This window comes from Plasmodium falciparum, assembly GCF_000002765.6.
Source record: "Plasmodium falciparum 3D7 genome assembly, chromosome: 4".
NCBI classification, from domain to species: Eukaryota; Apicomplexa; class Aconoidasida; order Haemosporida; family Plasmodiidae; genus Plasmodium; species Plasmodium falciparum.
This window is the reverse complement of record NC_004318.2, coordinates 630,001-650,000: the sequence shown is the minus strand read 5'-3', so window position 1 is coordinate 650,000 and position 20,000 is coordinate 630,001. Positions and strand designations below refer to the sequence as shown.

Here is a 20,000-nt window from a genome sequence, read left to right as displayed (position 1 = left end):
TATTTCTTATACATATATTATATATATATATATATTTATATTTATATATTTTTTTTTTTTTTATTATTGAAGTTATCATGGATTGCATCTAATACCATGTTAGTTTAAACGAATAGAAACAAGAACAGCAGGAAATATTTAAGATTGTATATACAAAAGAAAATGACATCGTTATAAATATAATATATATATATTGATATATATGTATATCTAATTCATTCATTTTATTTTTTTTTTTTTTTGAAATAACAAAAAACCATACAAAAACTTGTTTTAATTTTTAAATATCAATATTTTCAAGTTTATTTATTGTTGCTTTATTCTAAATATATAATATTTGCTTCACTAGAACAAGAATATTTAAAAAAAATATAATATGTCTTTGTCCAATGTTAAAGAAAAATATCATATAATATTATATTCATGTATACATAATATTAATTTTAGATACATTACTTAACAAATATAAATAACATTTTTTAATAAATTAATAATACCAAACAAAAAAATATCTTCAATCCTTTTCTCTTTATAAAAATAGAAAAAGTATTATGTTACTAATATTTTTAATATTTAAATGAAAAAGTAAATATGTTTTAATCTATATTCTCTTATTATTATTTTTTTTCTATCTATTTTTTCTTTTCATCGGCTCAGGGTTCAAAGGAACATGAAAACTCAAAAAAATATAAATTAATATATATTCATATTTAATGTATAATTTAAATATTAAAAAAAAGTTTCATTTTTTTTTTTTTTTTTTAATGCTTTATATAAAATTTACACAAACTAAATATATGTATTATATACATGCTTAACAATATAATATTTAAAATTTACAATAAGTTTTTTATATTAAATTTGTATAAACAGGAATATGTGTATACACATATAAAAATATATATTATATATATATATATGTATTATCGAGTATACTTATTTAATTTTATAATTTCTCATATAATTATTAAAATTACTTCTTTTTTTTTCTTTTTATAATTTTTTTAAAAATCTCATTGTAAATATTATCATGTTTTTCATTTCTGAATATAATTATTGTTTTAATTTTCAAAATTTATATCTTTTACACCTTTAACTTATTTTTTCCAATTTATTAATTTATATTTTTGTATTTTTATATATCTCTAATAATAAAATACAAAATATATAAATGTACATTTACAAAATATAATATGTAATTAAATATTCTTCATTCTTTATTGTATATATATATATATATATATATATATATATATTTTTTCTTTTAATATATTAAATATAAACACAAGTGAATTTTTAATATTTTTAAATAGTTTTATTCTGTTCTTAAAAGTTGTCCATAATTTTATTAATTATACACATTTCGTAGATTATTACATGTTCCTTTCAAATCACGAAGGAAAACAATAATATATATATATATATTGTATTTATGTATTTTTTAATATCTTATTTTGATTAAAATTTTTTTTTTTTTTTTTTCATTGTACATTGCACTATTATATATATTCTTCTTGTGATATCATGAACTTATATTTATGTTAACAGAATTAACAATATAATTTTTTTTTATTTTTTTCATTAAATTCTTTATTTTTATACAATATACTAAATGAGTAAATATTTTCTGTCTAAACAGAGGGTAATTTAAAAGGAATATATATTATGTTTCCCTTGATACAATTTAATAAAAAGGGAATATTAAGAATGTTATTATTTATTGATACAAATTCATATAAATACATATATATATGTATATATATTTGTTTTCTTTAAGAGAGCTGAGATTGAATCAATATTTAAAGAATACGATACTAATAAAGATGGAGTTAGTGGTGAAAAATTATTATATTTGTTAAGATCTCTTGGTATATATCTTAACAAAACTGAATCAGAAGTCATATTGGAAGGTATAATGTGAAATTTAATCAATCTTAAAATAATTACAATTTGTTTATATGTTATTTTATTATTATGTATATATATATATATATATATATATATATATATATTTATATTTATATCTATTTTTTAATTGTTAATTATCATATATTATTTATAATTATTATACATATCAAATTCAAAAAAATACAGATTATAAGAAAAATGGCAATATAAATTTGAGTGAATTTTTTGAACTTATGAAACAATATTATTTTGATGAAAATATTGAAAACTTACTATACCTGTCTTTGCAATCTTATGCTCAGGAAAAATCTAAAACTATAAATCTTAATGAATTCAAAAATGTATTATTGACATTGGGTGTGTGATACAAGTTCAATTATATAAATGAAAAACCTTAATTTACATTTTTGTGTAAAATTATTATTTTATATTTTCAAAAAAAAACAAATTATAACTTATACATATCTGTTACTATTTATTACAGGTAGTGGAATTAAATTAACAGAAGAAGAAGTAGATGCATTTTTAAACGTAGAATTCAATGGATATAAAAATAAAGAAATATCATTTGATGACTTCATTTATAAGTAAATGGAAATCTTTAATTATTATAAATATAATACTTTCCAATTCCACGTTATATAAAAGAAAAATATATATATATATATATATATATTTTTTTTTTTAGAATTTTAAAAGAATGATGGAATTATTAAAAATTTCTTCTCATGTTCATTTTAAATTGGAGCATATTCATTTTCTGTATTCTCTTTTTTTATTGGTTCAATAAGCTTATATGTTTATATTATATATTGAATGATAAGCAATTAAGAACAATGTTGTTTTTTTTACATATTACATTATTCTATAATTATATATATATATATATATATATATATATATATATATATTATGGATGGATGGAAAATATAGAATTGTATGATTCTAATAATATTTTTATATTTTTTACAAATGAATATATGATTAAATTTTTTTTTTTTTTTTTAATTTCTAAATAAATAAAACTTTTAAGATGTTTGACATGTATATATTAAAACTTAAATTATTTTATATTATTAAAATAACATGATTTTTATAGACACTTTAAATATATAAAGACAAATATATATATTATTAATATTATGATAATTTAAACATAGAATTATATGCCTTTAATATATTTTTCTTTATATCATAATATTAATCATTTCAACAAATGTAGATGTAAAATATTCTTTAATTTGTATATATGTATATATATATTTTATTTATTTATAATAAAAATTATGAAAAAGTTATAGAACAATAATAAATAAATGCTTAACAATATTAAACCATATAAATGGTTTTTCAAATGTATATTTTATTTCTCTCAAAAGAAAATTTTTTAAATAAATGCATTTAAATATATAAATTTTAAAAGGCAATTATAATTTTTTTATATTCACCATTCTTAATTTTAATTTTTTTTTTTTTTTTTTTATCACGATGTAATGAATAGAACGCATTTTTTGTTATTCATTCTATAAAACACACAAATATTTTTGTATCCCTTAAAAGTTTTTCAAATGATTCGCTTTTTTTTTTTTAAATAAGCAAAATTATAATATTAGATATATTCTTTTATGTTAAGACATAAATATTATAATCAAATTTCGATATTTTACAATATAGTAAGAATGTGTGGTTATCATAATTATGATATATAAACATGAACTATATATAACAGTGTTGCACATATTATGGTTTCTATATTTATATATAATACATATATAATTTTCTGTTTTTATTTTATTAATAAAAAATTAAAAAAAGATCGTTGAACATATATTTTATATGTAAAAAGTTTATAATGTTTCCATTTCAAGTAAATAAGTTCAATACTATTAAAAAATAAATAAATTTTTTATATTTTTTTTAAATTCATATATATATTTTTTATATTCTTTTAATTTGACATTCCTTATAAAGGATTGAAATTTAACAGGTAACAATTTTTTGTGTCTTGAAATATATAAAATTTATTTTTTTGAATGACAACATATTTATCATTATAGTTTAAGATAATAATCATTGTATTACATTATATTTAATTTTTCTTATAAATATATAGAGGTTATAACAAATTTTGAAATAATTTTTATTCATTTAAAATAAAATATTCTATAATTTTTTTATTAATTGTTCTATAGTTCTTTAAGACAAAAAACATTATATATTATATTATATATATATATATAATATAGAACAAATCATATTTATGATATAATTGTATAGTTACTTTTAAAACAAAAATTTGAAATATTATATGTATTAAATGGAATCTTGTAAATATATGTTTTTTATATTTTACATATATTTATTTTTTTATATATCTTATAAAATCACACCAATGCTATACTTATATATTGTTATAATTATCATGAAGGAAATCATATATAATATGTTTCAAAAATAGTCAACAAATAAACATTTTACACAGTTTATTTTAATATTGATCACTATAAGGTTGCACAATTTTTTATAAAATGAATTTAAAATAGAACTTTATTTTAAATTATAACATTATTGCTTCTGATTATTATAATTTAGGGTGTGTTATTTGAAAAAAAAAAAAAAAAAATGAATTCTATATTATATTGCTCAACCCATTTTTAAATTATTTAAATATATCCCAAAATTGTTTCGCAAAAACAATTAGATAAAAAAAAAAAATACATATAATAATACATATATTTATGAGAAAAAAGTACCAATTATTAATTTTTATAATTTATAAATATTTTTCGTCATATAGATTATATACATATGAACTATTGTTTTATTCATATTCAACATCTCATTTATTCAAGTACTTGTCTTGTGAAATTATACATTAGTCGTTTTCTATTTTATACTAAATTACATTTTACCATTCTAAAAATATTTCAAAATGTTCTAAAACTTTAACATTTTTTATTATATCCTTATTTTTTTCTTTAATCATTTACGTGAACATTATAAAAAATATTCATTTATAGTTAAACGGATTAATTGATTTCCATTAAGTTATATTTTATTATAGACATGGCAAATATTTCATAAAAAATATAAACTATTTCACATTTCTATCATAGAATCATATGAATACAATAATATAAATATAGATTTATATTATATATTAAATATTAGTCTATATTATATATTTACTAAAAAAATAAATGTTCTATATGACGTTGATGACTATACCTGAATCAACACATTTGAAATATAAAATCAATTATATTTTTAATATAAAAAATGATTATTGACATAAATTAATATATACTATATAATAAGGCTAAAGGTGAAACACAATTTTATATTCTTGTAAAATTTTTAAAAATAATAACACAATATACTATGTGATCACAAATAATATATAATAAATTTCTGTGAAAATGTGAATTCCTTATTGATTTATTCATTAAGAATTTCATAATACATGTATATTAATTTGGATAAAAATTAATTATGATTAATATTTATATTAAATCCTATTTTATTATATATTTATTTATAAGTTGTGTATAAAGTTTTGTATCAAAAAAAAAAAATAATAATATATATATATTATATTATCTATAAAAAATGTTAATTTTATATTTCTTATAAAATTTATTTTTATTTTAATTTTACTCTTAATAATTATATAAATTTTCATTTATTATTTAATAATTATTTAATTTAATAATATTGTTATAAAAAATAAAAAAAATATATATTTATATTTTTAATTTAATAAATTAAATTAATATTATTAAATAATAAAATATATTTAATTATTTATTTTAAATAAAATAATTTAATAATATAATATAATATATAAAAATAAATATTAATATATAATAAAATTAATTATAATTTCATTTTAATATTAAAATATTTATTAAAATTTAAAATACTTAAATTATTTTAATTAATAATATATAATATTAAATAATTTCTTATTAATTATTTAATTAAATTAATTAATTAAAATTAATTTATAAATTATAATATTAAATAAAATTAATAATAATTAATTAAAATTAATTTATAAATTACAATATTAAATTAATAATTAATTAATTAAATTAAATTAATTAATATACAATCTATAATATTTTTAATAAATAAAATTAATTAATTATAATTAATTTATTATAATATTAAATAAAATAATTAAATGATTAAAATAATTTAAATAATAATATCTATAATATAATTAAAAAATATTTATTTTATAAATTAAATAAAATAATTAATATATTATATATAATTTTTTAATATTTAAATAAAATTAATTTATTTGTGTAATAATTAATAAAATATATTATAATTTATTTAATAATATTAAATTATAATTAAATGTTTAATATATTTATTTTTTTTTAATTAATTTTTAAATATATTATATATTTATATAACAAATAATTAATAAATTAAATTATTATTATAAACTATTATATAAATTAATTTAATTAATATTATATATTTATTAATTTATATGTCTTATTTAATTTTTAATAATTAATTAATTATATTTTTTTTATACACATATATAAAATTAAATAAATATTTTTCTTATTATTTAATTTAATTATTTAAAATATATATATATATATTATATTAAATAAATTAATTATATATTATTTTCAAATAAATTAATAAATAATAAAATTAACGAATTAATTATATTATAATATTATAATTTAAATATATAATTTATTGATATTTATTTATTTTTTTATATCATTTTAATTTAATTATTATATTAATATAATATATTTATTTAATTAATTTATTTATTGTTTTAATTATTTATATTAATTAATATTTATTATTTTAAATAATATAATAATTATATTATAAATTAAATATAATTAATTATTTATTTTATTTAATATTTATTTAAATAATTTATTATATTATTTAAATTAATTATATTTAATATATAAATATATATATTTTATTATTTAAATTTATTATATAATTATAAATATATTATTAAAACATTATTTAATATATATTAATAATATTATATATTTTATTTTAATTTTATTTATTTTATTATATAATATTTAAATTATATTTATTTAATTTATTTAATTTATATATTTCTATTATATTATTTTAATTAATTTATATATTAATATATTATGTTACATTATTTAATTTGTTTATATATTTTTATATTATTTAATTTTAATGCATATATATATAATATTATTTAATTTATTTATATTTTATTTTAATTAATTAACATTTATAATTTATTTTATTTTTATATTTTATATTAATTATTTTATTTTAATTAATTCACACATATAATTTATTTTATATTATCTTATTTAATTAAGTTATATATTTAATATATTATATTATGTAATTTATTTATATATTTTATATTATTTTATTCTAATTAATTAATATATTTAATATATTATATTAATTTATTTTATTTAAAATATTATATTATTAATATAAATTTTAATTTAATTTAATTTATATATTTTATAAATAACATTTTATTTAAATGTATTATATTATTAATATAAATATTATTTTATTTAAATACATTATATTATTATAATATAAAAATTATTTTAATTTAATTTATATATTATATAATTATTATTTTATTTTAATTAATTTATATATTATATAATTATTATTTTATTTTAATTAATTTATATATTATATAATTATTATTTTATTTTAATTAATTTATATATTATATGATTATTATTATTATTTTAATTAATTCATATATTATATAATTATTATTTTATTTTAATTAATTTATATATTATATGATTATTATTTTTATTTTAATTAATTTATATATTATATAACTATTATTTTATTTTAATTTAATTAATTTATTTAATTAATATAATTATTATTTTATTTTAATTAATTTTATTTAATTTATATATTATATTATTTTATTTTTTTTAAATAAATAGTATTTATATAATTATAATATTATTTTAATTTATTTAAATAAATATGGATATTTTAATAAATTAATTTAATGTCTTATTTTTAATTATATATAATTATATATTTATTTATTTTATATAATTATCATTAATAAAAGAAAATTGTAAATTATTCTTATCACACAATTTATTAATATTATTTCTTTATTAAGAAAAATAATAATAATATAACTTATATTTAATTATTAACCCAAAGAATATTTCATATATATATATATAATTTTGCAATTAATCAAAATATTATATTATTACTAACATATATATTATATGTTTATATGAAGTGTATAATATAAACTAAAACAAAATAATATAATAATATACATTATATTACTTTGTCCTTAAAACACCTCTTTATATTATACATATGTTTTACTGTATAAAGAAATTCATAATTATGAAATATGCATTTCTTATATATATTATATATAATAGAAGATAAATTTTTATTAATGTCTTATATTTATAGAACAAAAAAGACATTTAATAATAAAATTTTATGTAGAAAATGGAACTGTTTTATAATGTTTATACAGATTTATGTATCTAGAAACTATTAAAGAAGTATCATTATAATCAAAAAAACAAAGATCATATAATTTTTAAAGAATGAAACGATGTATTATATATTTGCATTATTAGTGTTAAAGATAATTTAAGAACAAATTTTCTTAAAATGAAAATATGTAAATATTATCATAATTTTAAAAAGTGTAAAACAAAATCATACATTTATCTCTTTGCTTTTTTAAACTCGTTAAAATATTTTCTTAAAATTTTTATAGAAAATTGTGTAATATATATATAGACTTTCATTTTAATATTAATATCTATTACGTTTCAAACATATATCGTATGGTAACGTATAAAATATTGCTTTTTATAAAAATTATGTTAATACCAAAAAATTAACTAGAATATAGAATATCAGAATAAAGAAAAAAGAAATATTATTTGAAAATTAATGATTTTGATTATTAATAAGATTTTATTTACAAACTTTATACACATTATTTATATATGTAATTATATAAGACATTAAAATAAACATGTTATATTTTAACTCATTTGTTATATTATAAATATATTTAAAAAATGAAACTTAATAATTTATATTTTTATGGAATATAATATGGAATAAAAATTAGATATAATATTAATTGTTCTATCTTAAATAATATGTAATTATTAAAATGTTTCATTGTTGTTTAGGTTAAATAAAACATATATATATATTTTTTTTTTAAATTAACACTTATATTGCATTTTTATATTTTAAATAACAAGTAAAATATAGTATAGGATACCTTTCTTAAATTAAAATTTTTTTTTTTAAATGTTCCAACTTGGTTATATTTGGAATTTTCAAAATATTTCTTTTACACAATGTATAAATATAACTGAAGAAACCGAATTTATACAACTGTGTAATTTTGTTTATACAAAGGTATATTTAATATATATTATTTATTAAAGTTTATATGAATCTACATACACATGTGTTTTTATTTTTTTTTATTTTTTTTGTAAAATTGTTATAATATAAATATTATTATAATACCATAAAAATTGTTTCAAAATATATTTAGACATTTGAATGATTACTACATTATAATGTATATAAATATAACTAAAAAATGTGTCTATACAATATAATAAATATAAACAAAATATAATGTAAATGATTTTTCTTCTTTTTGTATTTCCATATAATTATATATATATATATATATATAATAGTTTATTATTTTTGTTTATTTAACAATATATTATCATTTTTGTTATTTTAATTTTTTGAACTACATGTGAATAGTTTTATTATTTTAAGCGTGTTGAATAAATTTTTTTTTTTAATTAATATACAAGATGACAATAAAACTAAATACTTATTAACCATATTGGTATATTCCACATATTATATATGCAATTCATATTTATACAATGTTTGTATTTTTTTATTTCTTAATATATGCCTTAAGTTTTTTAGTAACAATATTCTATTATATTGCATTGTTGTGTCTGCTTAAAACGTAATAACATACATTAATAAGTAAAAAAATACTAATAACAAAATAATTTTACACATTAAAGGTGTAAAAAAACAAGGATTCAACAATGAAATATGATTATTTTATGGAAAGTTATAAATCTCTTTAAAAAAATGTGTACATTTAAAGAAATATACTTTTAAAAAGTATTATTCCTAATCTTACTACAAAAGTAAAACCTAAACTATTAAGTCTTTACTGTAGAAAAAATTGTATACCCTTTGTAAAATATGTATTTTTTTCTTTAAATAAGTGTTTTCCTTCCTTTTTGTAAGTATAGTAGTTTTAACCATAATATTATATACAGTCATATACTGTTTAGGTAATTTCTTTGGTAAAGTTTTGTATAAAATTCATTTATAAATAAATAAGAATGAAAACTATATTACAATTAATAAATGAATTATAACGTTAAATGAAAGCACTGTAGATTAAGAATTTATCTATATTATATACATTTTTGTTTTACATTATATATGTATAAATAAATATACATATTTATTTATTTATATAACTAAAATAAAAAAATATATAATATTTTTTGTTCCTTTTTTTTTTTTTTCTTTTTTTCTAAAGAACGTGAAATTTATTATCGATAATAAATGTTCGTTTTTTTTAAAAAATTTAGTATACAAATTTTTTTTTTTTATTTAAATTTATATTTTTGTTTCTTATATATGTATAATATAAAAAATTTTAATATTATTATCTTTCGTTTTCTTCTTTATTTCTTAATATAAAATATTTTATATATATGTGCTTTTTTTGTTTTTTGAAAAAATATATGTAAATATGTATTATATAATTATTCATTAAAAAAAAGGTATGTATATATATATATAAATATATTTTTATTTTATTTTATTTTTTTATTAACACATCTATTTATTCTCATATTTTCTTTTAGGTATTTAATATTATTATTTCTCATTAATATTTATTCATTTGGTATATTTTTCATTATTAAATATCTTAAAAAAAATATAATTTTTTTAATTGTAACCATATTATCATATATAAATGAATAATGTTGTTGAAAATTATTAAAAATAAAATATGAAGGAAGAAAACAAAATATTTTAAATAAAATTTTTGTTATGTAGAAATAGAAAAAAAAAAAAAAAAAATGACAATAATATGAAATATATTTCCATTTTAATTGTTTTTTTTGAATTATATTTTATATTGAACTTCAATGTAACATCATGTTTTCAATTAAAAAGGAATACACCCTTTTATGTTTATAATAGAAATATTATATCATGTATAAAAAAAAATGAGAGAAACAAAAAGGTACTAAACTTAGAAAAATCCGTTAAAGATGGAAAATGTGTAAAAAATTTAAATATTAATAAAAATGAAATATATAAAGATATAGAGAGTTATTTAAAGAACGATGCTTCCATTTCTTCCAATAAAAATAATGACATAAATAATTTAAATGATATTACATTTACGAATTTTGTTTCAATTTCAAATGACTGGAATAATATTGTTATTGAAGATGGGAATAATAAAGATATTAGGAAATTAACAGACTTTTTATTTAAAGAATATAAAAGAGCATATGCTTATATTGATGAAAAAGCAAGAAACATAAACAATATTGTAAATTCGGAAAAAATAAAATCATTGCTTGATAAATTTGGTTCAATACTTATTGATGACATGAATATTGATGAATTTTATAAACATATAGAAATGTGTTTTCTCTTATTAAACAATTGTAAAGATAATTACATATCATTTAGTTTAATTAAAAATGAAATAATAAATATAGTAAATCAAATTATAAAACATTCTCAAAAGTTTTTACGGGATGAACAGATTTGTAAGAAGATGAAAAATGATTTTATGAATATACATAATTTGATAAAAGAAATTAAAAAAAATGATATTATAAAAATGAATATAAAAAATTTTATGTCTGTAATAAACAGTAACATTGTATTAAATAATAATAACATATTTTATTTTTTAACAGAAATATTTTCATCGTTGAATTTTTTAATGAAAGATAACCCACAATTAATTTATGAATACGATTATATAATAAACCCTCATTTTTTTTTTCTATGTATTTTTTCATTATATTCCTATAATTTAAGCAAAACACGTTTTTATTATTTTTTGTTGTTAATTCATAATCAATTTGATTTAAAAGAAAATGTTGCAAAATATGATGATAATATGAATTATAACAGATATAAAAACTCTATTATTAATATTATTTTTGAAAGGGAAAAAAAGGAATATGAATCCATTAAAGAAATAATTGTACAAAGTGACCACAGTAGGAACACGCAAAATACAAATGAAACGTTAGATGATAAAAATATAAATATAGAACAAAAAGAGAACAAAACAAATGAAGATTCTGTTTCGTTTATAGATAATAATAATAAAGAAGAAGCGTCGAAAAAAATATGGGATGGTGTATTATTTAAAGAATTATATGATAACATATTAATAAAGATTTTATTTTTTTATATTTTCTTTTATTTTGGCGATCATTATTTTTGTATAATACTTTTGTTAAATTTTAAATACATTATAGAAGAAGAAAATAAACATGATGATAATATAAAGAAAACTATTAATTATTGTTTCTTTTTATTATTAGACAACTTATATCACATAAGAGATTATTCTAAAATAATTTTACTCTTAAGTTTATATAAAAATAAGTTTAACACATTTAATGATAAACATTTAAATGATGTACAAAAAATTTTTAATTCGGTTATAAATAATATTAATGATGAAGAATGTTCAGTGGATATGTCTAAATTGCTTTTGGAAATTAAAGAATGTATTAAAAATGTAGAAAATGAAAGAAATTGTGATCGTCAAGAAAATGTGATGGATTCACCTGAAAATAAAAAAATGGATGATTTTTGTTATTTAATAAATAAGAATGAGATGATTTCTAAAGAGGAAATTAAAAGTGAAAATGTAAAAGCATATAATTCAGTTGTTAAAGAAGATATGGAAGGATGTGTAAAGAACTTAAAAAACGGTGATAATAATTTTATAAAAGAGTCACAACATATGAATGAGAAGTTTAATAGTTATTTATTTCATTTATTAAAAAATAAAAAATATGACAAAATAGAACAATTAGAAAAAAGAGATAATTTATATGTAAATAACAAAACATATAGTTTATTTATTCAATCTTTTTTAGGTAATCATAAATATGATAAAGTGCATAAAGTTTATAAAAAGATGAAACAAAAAAAAAATATACCTATAAAATATTTAAATGCAAAACATTTAATACATAGCTTTAAAAACTGTGATATTGACAAAGGTGATGTATTAAATGAATTACAATTAATTAATAAAATATATTTAAATTTATATTTTTCCAAAGATTCCTATTTTGTGTTAACAAAAACGTTGTTATATAAACATATGTGTGATTACTTGAAAAAAAAATGTGAAATGAAAATAATTATTGATATATTTAATATTAATGAACTTTTAAAATATTTCATAAAATTTAAAAGTTTTATAAACATAAAAAAGTTGTATTTCATTTTGTTAAGATATTCTTATATAAAGACGTATAAAACTTATTTAATATTGATACGATTTTTTAATAATTTGAATTATGAAAATAATAGCGAAAATATTGAAAGTGATGTTATTATAGATAATAAAAACAAAGAAAATTCAAATGAAGAAAATGTGCAAAATGTGCAAAATGTGGAAAATGTGCAAAATGATAATAACATAAAAATAGAAAATTGTGTAAAATGTGCTTTAGAAAAGAATAATGAAATTTATAATGATATAATAAATTTAAGGAAAAAAAAATTATATGAATACATTTATCCGATTGAATATTCGAAAATGGATGTAGATTTTTATAACAAAATATATGATCTTTCAAAGAAGGATAAATATGATATGAGTTTAATTATTTTAAGTAATTTCATTACTGAATATATATTATCAGATTATTCCTCAGATGATATAGTTGAAAATGAATATGAGAACATAGAAAATATATTAAATATATTTTTCGAATCTATAAATTTGTTTTTTTATAAACAAGATTATAAAATAACCTTAAATATTTATTTCTTTTTACTTTTATTTTTAAATAATTATGTAACAAGATATATAAGGAATGATATGAAATATTGGACATTTTTAAAAAAAAATATGTTAAATTTTTTTTTATCTGGTAATTATGAAGTATTAAAAAATAATAAGGATTTAATATATGAATATATACCAAATTTTATTTTGAATATCATATCTTTGTGTATAAAACATTTAAAAAATATTCACACTATGAAAGACGTTTCTACGTTTAATTGTTTAGCATATAATTCTTATGATGTGAATAAAAATATGGATACGGCAGTAAATTATAAAAATATTATGTATATATTTTTTCTTTTAAAAAATAATTTATATTTACATGATGAGACTATGGAAATCGATATATATGATAAACAAACTATAAAAAAAAAGATTAAAAATAGTTCACATAATAAAAACAATTCAAGGAAATTAAATTGTTTATATAAAGATGTAATTGAAAAAAATTATAAAGAAGAAAATAATATGGGAGAAACCAATATTTTTAATAATTTTTCGAATAGTATAGCTAATGTATTTGTTAAATTAAAGTATACCATTGGATCTGATAAAAAACCTGAACATTCTTTAAAAGATTTTTTATTCAACCGATTAAAAATGCTTGTAAGTAATATATCAAGAGAAGGAAAAGTTCAAAAACATGATTCTATAATCAATATATTGAAAGACATTTTTTTCACATATAGCAATATAATATATTTAAATTCAAATGATTTTGTTCATATTTATGAAAAATTAAGTACAATATATGATAATGTATTATCAGTTTTAAGTATCATTATTTTTAATGAGAATAAAAACTTTAAAGAAAATAATACTGAATCTTTAAAACATATTCAGCAACCGTTACAAACAAATAATGAAATTAATATTCATAATTTTATTACTATGTTTGTATCAATGAATAAAAATTATTTTAAAGATTTACTGAATCAAAAGGTTGTACAGGATATTTTAAGAAAGTATGGGAGTTTTATACAAATGTGTATATATTTTGATTTAAAGAAAAAAAAGGTAGACAGTATAATAAATTTATTGGAATTATCAAGAAAGGTATACAAAAAAAAAAAAAATAATAAATAAATAAAAAATAAAATATAATAATAATAATATATATATAAATAAATAAATAAATAAATAAATAAAGGGTTATTTTAATGTATATATAATATATATATATATATTTTTTTTTTTTATTTACTTATTTATAGTGTAATATTCCTATAAGTACAGAAACATTAATAGATGTTTTCAATCTATATTTTGAAAAAAAAATGGTAAGTTAATTTAAAAAAAGAAACGAAAAGTAATTATATATGTTTGCATAGTTGAATATACACATCTTCTTTATTTTAATTTTTTTTTTTTTTTTTTTTTCCTCATTTTAGAATAATTTGATATTCAAAGAATTTGAAATGTTTTCCTTATCAAAAGAAACAGAAAATTTTGAATTATATTACATTGTAATGAAGACTGCATTTTTTGAAGGTAAATGTTTAAAAAAAAAAAAAGAGTTCTCTCTATATATTAACATATAATTAAACAATATATTAATATATATATATAATATATATTTATATTTGCATTCACATTGTGTTTATGTATATAATTTTATTATTATAAATTTTTTTTTTATAGAAAATGTTAGAATTGCGTTAAAAGTTTTCAGTATTGTGTTAAATATTTTTAATTTAAAAATTATTCCTTTAAATTTTTTTGAATGTATTCTTTTAATTTTAAAGAAAAAGGGTAAATTTAATGTTTTATATGAGCATATTGATAAATTACATAGGCAGTTAATAAATTATGAAAAAAATAAGAATTTTCATAATATAGAAAATCTATCACTTGATATAAGAAAGCTCTTAGAGAAATATAAAAAAGAAAAGCAATTTTAAAATAAATATTTTTTAATTTTATTTTATTATTTTATTATATTTTTTTTTTTTCATGATTTTACACATAAATAATAATTTGTGTATTATATGTTTATATAGCAAAATGGATTGGTATATGTAATATTATTATATATATATATATATATTATAATTTTTTATTATATAATTTTTTTTTTTTTTTTTTTGTTTTTCTAATTTTTAATAATAAACTAGTTAATAATTAGTCAATTAAATTTATTATGTTTTTATGTATTATATATATTATGTGTATAAAATAATAAATATAAATAAATAAATATATATATATATATATATATATATATAGCACAAAACTATAAATATAAAATATATTGAGAATGTTATATTATTTTTGAGTAGCCTATTGTACGAACTTTTTAAATACACCATTAAAAAAAAAAATAATAAAAGGAAAAAGAAAAATCAAAAAAGAAATGTATTATAGTAAAACATATAAATTATTGTAATATAAGAAAAGCATTAAAACATAAGATTAAAAGCAAAATAATACCAGTTGTATTTTTTTAATAAACATATAAATGTAATATTATATTAAATATATATATATATATATATGTGGAAATGTAACTTTTATAAAATTTAAGTTCCTTTTTTTTTTTTTTTTTTTTTTTTTTTTGTAAAAAATAAGAATAAAAAAAATACATTTATATAATATATAACATATATATTTTTTTACTTTAAATGATAAATCCTAAGAAAATAATTAAAAAAATCATATTATTTTTAAATATTTTATAAGAATAATACTGACCATTTGTACCCCATATATATATATATATATATATATGTATATATGTATATATTTATTTATTTGGTGACAAATTAAAAGATATAAGACAAAAATATAAATAAATAGGAATAAAATGTACATAAAACAAATTAGATTAAAAGGTTTTCGAACGTACAAAAATGAAACAACAATTGATTTTACTAGAGGGATCAACTGCATAGGTATGAACATTTTTTTAATAAAACAGTAAAATTTTATATTATATTATATATATATTTATTTATTTATATAAGTATGTGTTTATTGTATATATTTGTAAAAACATTCATTTCGTTTTATTTCATTTCATTTCATTTCATATAATTTTAATTTTTTTGTTGTGTAGTTGGATTTAACGGTTCAGGGAAAAGCAATATTTTATTAGCTATCGAATTTATATTAAGTGATGTGTGTGAGTACAAGCAAATATATTTACATGAAGGTATTGGGAATGCAGTTCGCAATTGTTATGTGGAAATAATTTTTGATAATTCCGAGAAATATTTTAGTATGTTTAAAGAGAGTGAAATTAAGATAAAAAAAGTGTTAGAAAATATGAAATGTGAAATATTTGTTAATGATAAGAATATTAGTAAAAATCAATATGTGGAATTATTGGAAAGTTGTGGCTTGTGTATTAATAATTTATATAATATAATTAAACAAGGACAAATAATAAAATTAAGTAATATGAAAGATGAAGAAATATTAAACTATTTAAAAAGTATATTAGGTGCTAAAATTTTTGAAGAAAAGAAAAAAGACGCTTTGTCCATGTTAAAAGAATGTGATTCTAAAAAAGTTACTATTGAAAAAGAATTTAATGATATGAATAGTAAATTAGAAAGTTTACAAGAAGAATTTGAGAACTTTTTAGAATATAAAAAATTAGAAAAAGAAAAAGTTCATTTAGATTATTTTCTTAATGAAATAAATTATAAAAATATTTATGAAGAAACACAAATGTTAAAATCCAAATTACAAGAATTAAAAAATAAAACACAAGATGAAGACAACCATTTAAATTTAAGTAATAATAATAAATCAGAATATAATGAAAAATTAAATAAGATGAAATTAGAAATTGCTTCATGTCAAAATCATCTAAATAAAACTATATCAGAAGATATACAAAATAAAAGAAATATTGTACATTTGCAAATGTTAATTGATGAAAAAATTAAAGAAAAAAATATTAAAGAATCACAAAATAAAAACAGAATTAAAAATATTAATCAAATTAATGAGTTTATTTTAAGAGTTAATGAAAAACTACAAAGTCTCAAAAGTGACATAGTTTCCAAGGAAAAACAAATAGAAAATAAGAATAACGAAATAAATATGGTAATCTTCTAAATGTTAATATGTTTTGCAATTTTTGTAACTAGCTTATTGTAAATATAAATAAATAAATATATATATATAAACATGTATATGTGTGTGTTTGTATTAATTTGTTTGGTTATTTATTTTTTAATTTACTTTTTTTTAGCTTTTATCAAAAAATAAGAATAAAAATACAGATGCAAATTACTCCCACAATGTGAAAAAAATCGAAAAGATGATAAATGATATCAATATAGAGCTTTCTTTTTTGGAAAAAGAGGTTACTAAAAGATATATAAAATGCTTTCTGTATATATAAACACCCTCACATATATACATACATACATACATATATAATATATATATATATATATATATATATATATAATTTTTATTATGTATGTATAATGCTTTTTCCTTTTTTGCAGACTATTAAAAATGAAAAGTATTTGAAAGAATTAGAAGAGGAATCAAAAGTGTTAAATAAAAGCATAAAAGAAAACGAAACGTTATCACAAAAATATGGAAGTGAAATAAATGAATTAAACAATGTAAGATAAAAGAACTTTTTAAAATGAGCCATTTTTTTTTTTTTTTTTTTTTTACATTGTACATGTAAAATATAAATATTTTTATATTTTATAATTTATATTTTTTAATTTCATAGAAATCTGAAAAGTGTGTTGAACAAAAAAGACAATGTCAACAAAAAATATCAGAAGGAACAACAAATTTAAATGAAATAAAATGCCAAATTATTGAAGTTAATGGTAAAAATAGTTTTTATAAAAAATCATAAAAAGTATATATTTGTAGTAAAATGTAAATATATAAACATATTATATTATGTATAAATATAATATAATATAATATAATTTTTTTTTTTTTTTTTTTTTAGATAAGTACGATGAAATAATAAAAAGTTCTAATAAGGAAATTTTGAAAATTGTGGATCTTATAATGGCAGAGAAGAGCATAAAAAGAGAAAACATTTTAGGCTTTTTAATAGACAATATAAATGTAATAAGAATAAAAAGAAGGAATGTGTATATGTATATATATATATATATATATAAACAAACGAACACATATTGTATTATACATATATATTTTTTATTTTTGTAGGTTGATAAAACGTATGTTAAAGCTGTTGATACAATTTTGGAAAACCACTATTTTACTTTAATTGTCGAAGATATGCAAACAGCAAAAAAAATAGTTGAGTTTATAGAAAAGAAGAGGGAAGAAAGAACAAGTAAAGAATTTAATTTTAAAGAATTTTACTTTGGTAAATTAACCATAGTACCTTTATTAAATATAAAAAAATTTAATGAATTTAATTATCCCAATGATAAAAATATTGTTCCTTTAATAAAATGTGTAAATTATAATAGCAAAATATATGAATTCTTAAAAAATATTTTATTCAAAACGATTATTGTTAAATCGTTGGAATCTTGTGAGAATTATTTGGAAGATAATTATAACTGTGTGAATATTGATGGAGATTATGTAAGATATATGACAATATGTACATATATATATATATATATATATATAATTTTTTTTTTTATATATTATTAAAATGTTAAGTATAATATTTTTGTAAATACACGTTTTACATATGTATATTTTATTTTATTTTTTATTTTTTTGACAGTTAAGCAAACATGGTTTTATGTACGGTGGGTATAATAAAAAAAAATATGGTATATATACAGTTTATAATAAATTAAAGGAATTAAAGGAAGAAGAGAAAAAAGAAAAGAGTCATATAGAAGAATTAAATAACAATATTGAAAAAATAGATGACGAATTAAGAAATATTTATGACACAAAATCAAGTACTGTAGCAAAAAAAAATGGATGTGCAAGTACAATTAATTCAATAAAT

At 14.8% G+C, this 20,000-nt stretch overlaps 4 protein-coding genes across 5 annotated transcripts in view; all 4 read left to right on the top strand.

Moving 5' to 3' along the window:
- PF3D7_0414300 (Rab5-interacting protein, putative) overlaps positions 1-108 on the top strand; it is a gene marked incomplete at both ends in the record, with an annotated part of 839 nt that extends 731 nt beyond the window's left edge. The window contains one exon of the mRNA XM_002808605.3: positions 73-108. Coding sequence (XP_002808651.1) covers positions 73-108 — 36 coding nt within the window. The remainder of the gene's footprint in view (positions 1-72) is intronic.
- A 1,504-nt stretch (positions 109-1,612) lies between these two features.
- PF3D7_0414200.1 (calmodulin-like protein) lies at positions 1,613-2,612 on the top strand (the record flags this gene model as incomplete). Of its 2 annotated transcripts, none has more annotated exons than XM_002808604.1 (5): positions 1,613-1,642; positions 1,778-1,910; positions 2,095-2,265; positions 2,393-2,495; positions 2,597-2,612. In XM_002808604.1, the coding sequence occupies 5 exons, from the start codon at positions 1,613-1,615 to the stop codon at positions 2,610-2,612; spliced, it is 453 nt and encodes a 150-aa protein (XP_002808650.1). The 2 variants fall into 2 exon arrangements, with proteins under 2 accessions (XP_002808650.1, XP_024328995.1); XM_024473391.1 differs by having other exon boundaries at positions 2,095-2,269; positions 2,397-2,495.
- An 8,483-nt stretch (positions 2,613-11,095) lies between these two features.
- PF3D7_0414100 (conserved Plasmodium membrane protein, unknown function) lies at positions 11,096-15,972 on the top strand (the record flags this gene model as incomplete). Its single annotated transcript, XM_001351413.1, has 4 exons — positions 11,096-15,127; positions 15,286-15,351; positions 15,463-15,562; positions 15,713-15,972. 4 exons carry the CDS (start codon positions 11,096-11,098, stop codon positions 15,970-15,972), a joined length of 4,458 nt encoding a protein of 1,485 aa, XP_001351449.1.
- A 902-nt stretch (positions 15,973-16,874) lies between these two features.
- Positions 16,875-20,000, top strand: part of PF3D7_0414000 (structural maintenance of chromosomes protein 3, putative) — a gene marked incomplete at both ends in the record, with an annotated part of 6,236 nt that continues 3,110 nt past the window's right edge. Inside the window, 8 exons of the mRNA XM_001351412.1 lie at positions 16,875-16,962; positions 17,127-18,124; positions 18,273-18,386; positions 18,535-18,657; positions 18,774-18,876; positions 19,005-19,126; positions 19,232-19,618; positions 19,767-20,000. The exon at positions 19,767-20,000 is cut by the window's right edge and continues 288 nt beyond it. Of these exons, the coding sequence (XP_001351448.1) occupies positions 16,875-16,962; positions 17,127-18,124; positions 18,273-18,386; positions 18,535-18,657; positions 18,774-18,876; positions 19,005-19,126; positions 19,232-19,618; positions 19,767-20,000 (2,169 nt within the window). The remainder of the gene's footprint in view (positions 16,963-17,126; positions 18,125-18,272; positions 18,387-18,534; positions 18,658-18,773; positions 18,877-19,004; positions 19,127-19,231; positions 19,619-19,766) is intronic.